The following is a 9,816-nucleotide window of genomic DNA, read 5'->3' as shown; positions in this document are numbered from 1 at the left end:
TTTGTCTCTGATGGCTGGCTTTCAGGCATTGTAAACATCCATCTCACTGTGGAGTTTTCAGTTCCTATTTTTGAAACAGCAACTATTTTGTCTGCAAAATACAGGTCAAGCCACGCAGTTGAATCTACAACAGATTCACAGTCAGGTGCTCTCCAGCAGCTATAATCTCTCCACCTTTTCTTTTCAAACAAAAGCTTTTAAAAGGTTAATCATTTTAGACCATAAATGCTCTAATAGCTTGCTGTGAGTGTATGTTTATGAATTCTAGGTGTAGGTTTGTGAATGGCAGCACCGCTCAAGCCCAGACTGAGCTACGTAAGGAAGTTCACATGATTCAGATATCAACAAAAAAGAGTTCAGCTCCAACCTGTTTCAGACTTCCTACAGTCTCTTGGCCAGCTGCCGGCTTCTTTAACATCTCAGTGGGGATTCTTCCATTATTTTTAAGCAAGCAAGCAAACTATTGCTTCCTCATGTATAACCCTGCCTCAGCACAAGCTTCAGTCTACACATCCCCTGCAAACTACCATCCAATAGCTATACAAGCTCCTTACACACTTTAGAGTATAAACTTCTGAGCACTATTACATATTTCAACTAATAAAAAAAGATAGGTTGGTACCACAATACGTAATTTTCTCTAAATGTTGAAGGCGTATTTAAACTACATCACAATGTACTTATAACACTAATTCCTACTCACAGGAATTTTCTTCTTGGAGCATTACTACCCAGAACCACAAGATACATATGGCTAACAAGAGAAGCGGGCAAGCACACTGCTAAAAAACTGCATTCTCCTTGAAAGCTTGGATCAGAACAGTGAGATATCCCCACCTAACACCCATCTAAAGGAAGACCCTTCCCTGTTTTTTAACTTTTAGAAGCACCAGTTTAAGAGAGTGGTTAAGAGTAAGGATTCTTGTGGCAAAGGATGCAAGCTCCTTGAGCTATTTGATTTTGCACAGCCTACAAGAAGGTCGTCTTTTAAACAATGATTATTTTTTGACCTGCTCTTTAGAGAGTTCCAGTCTTTCTGAATGAAAACAACCCTTTTATATGCCAAATGTGTGCTGGCTCACTCTTCAGCACAGCGTTAAGTGAATGAGAGCTAAGTTAGAAAGAAGAAATGTCCCTTTTATCCCAAAGTTTGTTCCTTAAAGCTTTGCAGGGTCACAGAATGGTTTGGGTTGAAAGGAACCTTAAAATTCACCTAGTTCCAGCCCATGGAACAGGAACACCTTTCCACTAGACCAGGTTGCTCAAACCCGGCCTTGAACACTTCCAGGAATGGGGCATGTTCTCTGGGGAACCTGTTCAAGTGCCTCATCACCCTCACAGTGAAGAACTTCCTTATATCTTATTAAATCTCCCCTCTTTCAGTTTAAATACATTCCTCCTTGTACTATCATCACATTGCCCTTGTAAAAAGCCCCTCTCCAGCTTTCTTACAGGCCTCCTTTAGGTACTGGAAGGCTGTTATAAGGTCTCCCTGGAGTATACTCTTCTCCAGGCTGAACAAGGCCAGCTTTCTCAGCCTGTCTCCGTAGGCTTGTAACACTGTCATGCAAGACACTGCCGTATTGAATGAGTCACATGATTCCTAGTATTTTCTCCAGTATCCAAAAGACTTGTTACTTGGTCTAGTTAATTAAATTAAGAACTGCCATTAAGTTATCAGATCAGCACATCAGTGTAATTACTACCTATTAGCTTGTTATTTTTAACGCCAAATCTGTTTTCCCTTCTATATCACCAAAAAAAAACCAGTCAATGTCTACAAAGCAGTTAAGGGCTTTGTTACAATCTAACGATACACAGTGCTGGTGCATCATCTCTCCAGGTTGGGACAAAGCATACCTTCAGTGAGCTGCTGCTACAGAACATTGCCTTAGAGCATGATCAAAGAGCAGTAAATAAAGTAATGACTATATTGTCCATTTTATATCATCTCATTTAATTACAAGAGGACGGAGCTGTTCTTTTTCTCTTAGTCCTAGGATAAATTTTTTTTTAAAACTGTGAACTTTTTAATAAAAATAGGGGCCTCATGGTAAAACTTCGCATCCCAAGTTAAGATAATAATGCACGCAGAATGCAGGAGAGTTAAAGTCACACTGGAGGCAGACAGTCTTCCTTTCTTTTCCTTCAAGTGTTATCAAGACTGAGCAGAACTAGTCCCTCTATTACAAAGTTACACGCAACAAACAACAAGAAGTAGGATGCAGCCCTCTGAACAATCATTTTCTGTTCATTTAGCAGAGCTGTGCAGCACTGGTAATGCCAAGACCAGTCAATACAGTAAGCAGTAGAAGTTGAACTGGTTTTGAGTGCAGGTAAACTGTGTAAAAGCTAAATACAAAGAATTTGGAAATCCAAGAAAAGCAGAGGTATAATGATAGGCTGATATTGTAAGTGTGCATGGAGGTTACCAGGTTGGAGATGCCCATCCAAAAAATAACCACAAGAACCTCAAAAGAGTTGTTGATTTTTTTTTAACAGTATTTATTGAATAGTTTATTTCCTAGAGCCACTTTACTGTGTGTCAGCGTGTACTTAGGTCAGATGTCTCTTTTGAATGGATAAGAGCACAAAAGCCCCCTGGATACAGCTATCCAGGGGAAGATGGGAAAATAGTGAATATATTAAAAAGAAAAAAAAATGTTTGATTCTGGCAGATTCAGGCCTACCACGTTGTGTATTTCATTCATAATAGTTACATAGGTAATCAGAGTACGTTTTTAGGCTGGAGCCCAACACAACTCTTTATGTAAAAAGACAAAGTAGACTCTAATAAAAGCCTGTTTAGCAAAGCCATAAGCAGTATTATTTTAAACAGTTTATTTACATTGCTTGAATTGGCAAAAAGAGTTATAAAAATCAGTTAAGTCTGACACGTCCATAAGCATCACTAGTTACATACAGACATAAGACAAGACACAGGTGGTTAAAAAGGAACCATAAGCTGAGAATTTCTAATACAGAGTGACAGCTAAACAATTAAGGAAATGCAGAAATATACATATTTAGATAGTTCCTGAGATAGCATTGCACCATACTAAGTGTTCAGAGATTGAAGAACTGAACATGTAGTTTTGAAGGAAGACACAAATACATGAGAAAGCTACATAAAAAGCCTTGGAGAACTACACCCAACATCTGACACACCAAAATAAGGCCCTCAGGTTATGATGTCATATCACTATTCTCATGCATTAAATAACAATTTCTTGACCAAGTATGTGGTAGATAGAGGATTTGGGGGGTTTAACAGCCCTACTAAAAGGGAGTAAAATTATTTTCCTCAGACTTCCACTACAAAGAAATTCAGAAGAATTCAACTGATAATTTTTGGTGGTGGAAGCTAGGTCATAGCCTTTAAACTTACTGTTCAAATAAATGCATGTAACATACCAGTGTGTTACAGTGAGACTGCAGAAGACCACAGACACAGAAACTCAATTCTATTTCTTTACAAACAACTTCCATTATAAAATATCTGGAACAAGCAGCTGTACAACAGGTTAACTGTCATACTTGAAAGGTCAGGTATTTCATAATAAACCTCCATTTAAGAAATTGGCAATTCAAACATTAGAGTGCTCTGCCAATTGACAAAGTTAGGCAAGCATAAAAGCCATTCAAACTAGCCGTAAGTTATCTGAACATCATCTTCATTTTAAAATCTGAGAGGACAATTTCCATAGAAGAAAATGCTTCCATTATGTTTGCGAGAAAATAAATTTCTGCAAGGGAATACTGTGTCTTAAATGAAGACCAAGTTACTTATTCCACTGATTAGCTGATCTGCTTCAATACAACTAAAAAGCCCTTGTGATTAGTGTTATCTAACATTTTGCTAATCATTGCTAAGTGCTAATGACTAAGGTACCATTAATGTCAGTAACAGGTCATTTGAACAGCCAAGCTGCGAGTCAGTCACTACAATACAGCACTGAATTAGAAAACTACTTCATATCAAGTGGGTTGTTGATCGACTTAATGTATGGCTCCTTTTTTCGAAGATCGAGGGAAGACTGACCAAAGAAGGAGAAGGAATACCCTGTTGGGGGGAAAAAATACATAGTTATTTGATCATTTATTAACCAGTATCAATAGTGCAGTAGTTATTTCTGTGATACATAGTATTAGGAATGTAACAGTGCAGAAGATAGTTAAGATTGGCAGCTTTTGAAATTAATGATTCAGCATTTCTAGATTTCAAACAGAGAAGTTAAATAGCACCAAATGAGTAGAATAAATCTGGTTTTTTTCGAATTGCAGAGGAAAGCTTTTTTTCTTGTCACCACCCTTGAGAGATTCAGAAAGCAAAAACATGCTTTTGAGGAGTGTTAGTGTCCATCTTGCATCATGCTTTTTGTAATGGTAATCTCCTCCCAAATTGAAGGCAAGAGATATGATGAGAATCTCTTAGAGAAGTGGAGCTCTCTTCAGATCCTATAACTTTCTGTATTCTCCCCAGCTTTGAGCCCCAGATTAGATGGGGGCTGCCTTCTTGGCTACAGAAGGCAATAGGAATCACAACAATTTGTGAAAGCTTGCTTTAGCTGCACCTGGATGGGCAAAAACCTTACTTTTCTGATGCTAGAAGCAAAGTCTACTTCTGGGACCTAAAATTACAGTGAAACCAACACACCAATGTGCAGCAATAAAAGTCAACCTCTTTGGATCAGCTGAGATTTTAAACTCTTTTTACATTAGACCTAAAGTAGTCTTCTGTTGCTCATCAGGCAGAGAGAGCCAAGCTTTTCGGCATATAAACAGGTCAAGGTAGTTTGACAGCTTGGTGCACCTGCATGCTTTAAGAATCTGTTAAACAGGGATATCTTGATCAGGTAAGGATATACCATTTGTGCCTGTTTATAGCACATCTATTCATGGTCACAGGCAATATTTGAAAATTAAATCCTAAAACCCCCTTTACATAGCAGCTCTTAGTAGACTCTGAAGTATTTTATGCAAGATATTCTACTTACAGATAGGTGGGAAAAAAGCCCTTAAAACCATAGGTAAAACCAGCTGCTCAAGACTTTCCTGAAACTAAGTTATGAAAGTCCTCAGAACTCTGGCCAGTGGGCTACACTGCCAATTCAATAACTGAACTGAAACACTAAGTAATTCAGTTGTATAAAAATAACAAAACTATGCTGAAAACTTACAAGGATTTGTGAAAGAATTAACTTTGTACCCAGAAACAGAACTAGACCACACATGAGTGTTGACTCCAACCCCATGCACTAGGAAAGTCAAACAAAAACCCAGCACCATTTACTTTGTGGATTCTAGGGTTTTATACAGTTGTACCGTGCTATCTTAGTTTGGAGGACCCAAGATTTTTTGCTCACTTCATGCAAGATGGACATTAACAGTCAGGATCTGATGTACAGAATTTTTCAGCACCACATTGGTTATCATCTCCAGCATCACAAGTGGTAGTAATAATAACAGGGATAGGACATAATCTGTCCAAGACATAACCACTTAAGCTTTCCAAGTTGGAAGAGGGTTTTACTTCTACAGCATTTGAAAGATGAATATTTGGAGAGCCAGGACACAGCACAGGTCGAGGCCTGGAATTTTGAGAGCTCCATTCAACAGAACTGGAGCGATGAACATTAACAGCACTTTTGACAGATCCATGTAGGCTGCACGTGGAAGTTGACCAACCAATCTACAATTAGGAAGGGGTTCAAGAATTAGTCCAAACAAGAAAAAAGTCCAAGCTTCTAAGCTTTACCAATAATTTTACTCTATAGTTTTTCTACACCAGAAAATCCCCACATAAGCACAGGCCAGGATTTTATTTAAATAATCCAATGTCTGAATTACAGCTTTGACTGAGACAGGTTTCCAAACTTGAGCAGCTAGAACCCGAACATCCCTTTTCCCCATAACCTTATGATTCAACCAAAAAGGCTTAATGCAAGTTTCAGTGGTGTGTGGGACTGGTAAAAAAAATAAAAAGTAGAAAAAAGATTTTAAAAGTATGCACAAAAAAGCCCCCAAACCACACACAGCATCACACACGGCGTATGATCTGCTGCCAAGCTGCATCTTACTACCTCAGAGGTCCAAGAACTCTGGGAAAAATTTGAAATGGGAAAATAGTTTTTATTACTCTAAATTCCTATTGCTTTGCTGATGAAAGTATTTTTGTAAGAGACAGACACACACACACAGAGGCATGCATTACTTGTATTTTCATGAGAAATAAGATACAGTGCTATATCAAAATGAAGACAGAATATTAGAATTTGAAAGCAATTTTTGGAGCAATCCTAACTGAAGTAATAAACTCTTTATAGAGAACTGGGTTATAGCCACACTGGTATTTTTTTTTTTTTTTTATTTGCTCTAAAGCAAGGGAGTCCATTGTGATTACTTCCTCTCTCATTATTTCATATTTTCTCATGCCTATCTCATGTGGGAGAGCAGGGAAATATCTTTCTGGCGTACAATTTAATGGCTACTCAGACATACTGAATTATCTCTGTATTAAGGTACTGACATGAAAAGATGCACAGGAGATCCTCTTGGTGGCCTTCTCCCCTACAAACCACAGACTTTAAAGCAGATGTTTACTCAGCATACAGACCCACTCAAACACTACAATAAAAGCAAAGATAATGAAACATTTCCTCCAAATCTAGTCTGCTTTACTAGACTGTACTAAGAAATTGAGTCTGACTTATTGTAGAAGAAACCTGCAATAGGTAGCCAGCACAGCAGAAGAGTTGCAGTATGTAGAACAAAACACTATTTTACTAAGTTTTCTTAAATGTGTCTAAGGAGATAATTCACTTGCCTTTCTAAAAGACTCTCAGGCTGCAGCATCTATATTTCTCTACACTTCCTTCCCTGTTTGTTTCACAGGATGTCTGTCATCTCACTATTTTGATTGATACTTTCATTGTACTATTCAGGAGTGTACACCACTTTTTGTATATATTGTCCAAAAACTAAAAGCATGAACCGACGTAAGTGTGTAAGAAGTTTCTCTCAGAAGAGGATACATACCTCTGGCAAAAGAAGTCAGTTTGATTTTATTTCCCAAACTTCATTGTACAAAGTGACTCTCAGTTTCTAGTACATACAGCAGATTTTTCTGCATTTTCAGACAGTAAATTTTCTCATTAAGCAACTCTCTCAGAAAATAACATGTCTATGAATACAGTTAAAAACAAAATTTTCCACTGTGGATCTTGAAATCGTTAAATTAAGATCAGCACCAGGCATTAAAATAACTGTGATCTTTAAAAAGATACTTATTTGGTCTGCACAGCCAAATCACTTACCGCTAGTGACGATGTACTAGTCAGTCGGCTGCCTATATAACTCTCATTAGTTGAACTGGGACTTCTTCCTTCTGTTGCACTATGTGACATTAAAGCCCTTCGAAGAGCTCTCTTTGGTGTTTTTGAGAAAGAAAATGCTCTTGTAACCTGAGGAGTTTGACAAGCAGTTATACACTGACAAAAATCCAGTTGCAGTAACTACTACAATATAGGCTACTGTTCAAATTCCGAACATCTGTAGGACGTGTCAAATGTTAATACGACCGTATCAAAACTAGCTAAACACTCCCCCCGCCTCCCCATACGGTGATAGGGTGATATGACTTTTAAGGCTCCCTATCACCACTGCTCTTCTCACTGTCCATATATGAACATGGGGTGGGGGAGGGGGATGCAGAGGGCAGAGATCCAGGAAAAAGTCAAAATAAGGTCCAGTCAGCTATGCTTCCCCACATTACCTGGGTTCTGCAAAGTCAGCCCCCTCTTTTATGCTGCTCTCAATTTAGTCTTCAGCAGCTTCCATGCTACAGCAGCCTCTACAGTTTTCTCTAAGAAACAGTCTCATCAACTTAAACATACTAAGCCTGCTCCAAGGCTGCTGAGAACAGGGAACGTATTCCTCCTTCCTGCACCCCTTCTCACATGCCAGACTTCAGTAGACTCAAACCCAGTGTGCAGATAACATGACAAAGCAGACCAGCAGCCTTCTTCCTGAATACCAGCCAGACCCTCTTAGAGGAATAGGGCACAGTTCCTCAGTGCATTAGTTGACAGCAGCTAAGCCATACCCAAAGATAAAGTGTACGCTGGCAGACAGCAGTGTTCAGCACTTAACTTGCTTGGTGTTTCAGAGGCTATTTTATTACCAGGACACACACACACACTACACTCATCCTACTTTTGGAGGTTCTTGAATTTAGATAATTTCATGCAGCATTAAAACTCCCTCCAATACACTAAAAACAGTTACAGCTGAGAGTTGGGGCATTTTTTGTAATATAGTTAAAAGATTCAAAAATATTAAACAAAGTTCCATAACAGACTCAAAAATGACTACATAATACTTAACACCATAATACTTAAGACCATATCCAAAACTACTCAGTCAAAACCTTGAACACTTTCCACCTTCTTTCTTTAAGGAGCTTACACTTAAGAGCTTTAGTTCAGATTTTTTCTTGTCACTACTGTAAGTACTACAAAACACCCGAAACAGGAATAGTAGCACAATTCCCTGACTAAAATGGGTTTTACTGTAAAGCACTATCTTTGTAGTATCTTACCTTTTTTGATGTTTTCTTTATCGCCCTGGATGCTCTGCTTAAAGTACTGTCCATATCTTTAGTATTTACTTCAACTGAGTCAGGATCAACAGTATAAATAAGATTTTCCTATAGACAAAAATAGTCTTAAGTAATGGCCAAATACCAGCGCTTGTAAAAATATCACTCTCTAGCTCATTAGATCACATTTAGAGGTTTTAATTACCATATTTAACTCCTAACATACAGCTAAGCAGTTATTTACTTTCATGCCATTTAATTAGATTAACTGCTGGTGCAATCAGTTTAAGAAACCACTTTATCAGTAGTTTTGCATTTGGTTTATTTGATTCAGTTTCAAGTAAAGGGTTGACCAAAGTAAAGGCACTAGTTCTGAAGTATACCTAGGAAGTTTCATGGGATACGTATCTCTGTTTCACTAACACATTTAGCAGTCCTCTAAAGTTAAATCTTGATAGACTTAATGTTTGACAGCTAGAGGTAAGTCTTTCAGCTCAAGCTCAAGAGGTATTTCAGAACAGCCACAAGGTCTGTTTCCTCCTGCCCCACCCCCCAACCCCCCATTTTTAAAGTCTAGCATGTGCAAAGCAATCTTTGGATAATTACGTCTAAAACTATGGGGGGAGGAAGGAGCATATGGGGTGGGGGTTTTGTTATTGTTTTGGGGTTTTAGTTTGAGAAAAAACACAGTTTATACCTAAAAACCCCAAAGTTTTGGGGAAAAAAAAAAAAAACAACCACAAACGAAATCGTAAGGACACCGAACAAGCTGCATGGATACTCCTAGCATCCAACAAAGGGTAGTTAAAGCTTTTACTGCCACCATGTGGCCAAGTCAACCATATCTCATTTTCACATGACTAGTTCTTGAAAACCAGGGAAAAGGGGAAGATTGCTGAAACTGAAGCTCAATCTGACATTTAAATCAGGAAGAAAAAAGTATTACATAGTTGGTACAAAGTAGTAATTACAGAAATTATAACTAATGGGTTTCAGCATAGTAGGTTACAATCTGTCAGCGTATGATTCTGAATGTCCTGGGACAAGGAGGAATGGTAAATTTATTACACAAAGATTGAATTTCTATTAAAAAAACACAACATTTTTCCATCCTTTTGTGTTACACATAACAAAGAGACTGAATATAGCAACAGACAGATTGAAGTAATTTAACATTTCTGAATCAGTACCTTTCCTACTGAGCACCTAAAAGGGAA

At 38.1% G+C, this 9,816-nt stretch overlaps 1 protein-coding gene across 4 annotated transcripts in view; it reads right to left on the bottom strand.

The window, feature by feature from the left end:
* Positions 1-3,693: 3,693 nt before the first annotated feature.
* The window catches only part of ECT2 (epithelial cell transforming 2), a 29,615-nt gene continuing 23,492 nt past the window's right edge, over positions 3,694-9,816 (bottom strand). For 2 of the 4 annotated variants that reach the window (XM_061367259.1, XM_061367260.1), the window contains 4 exons: positions 8,600-8,707; positions 7,317-7,463; positions 5,367-5,692; positions 3,694-4,063 (listed from right to left, as the gene is read on the bottom strand). In XM_061367259.1, the coding sequence (XP_061223243.1) occupies positions 5,384-5,692; positions 7,317-7,463; positions 8,600-8,707 (564 nt within the window). In that variant the 3' untranslated portion in view covers positions 3,694-4,063; positions 5,367-5,383. The remainder of the gene's footprint in view (positions 4,064-5,366; positions 5,693-7,316; positions 7,464-8,599; positions 8,708-9,816) is intronic. The other 2 variants (XM_061367261.1, XM_061367262.1) reach the window with 1 other exon arrangement.

The sequence above is a fragment of the Neopsephotus bourkii genome, unplaced genomic scaffold (genome assembly GCF_033783945.1).
Source record: "Neopsephotus bourkii isolate Nb327-2 ecotype Australia unplaced genomic scaffold, CSIRO-AGI_Nbou_v1 NB_1373, whole genome shotgun sequence".
Lineage (NCBI taxonomy): Eukaryota > Metazoa > Chordata > Aves > Psittaciformes > Psittacidae > Neopsephotus > Neopsephotus bourkii.
This window is presented reverse-complemented; position numbering and strand designations above follow the sequence as displayed.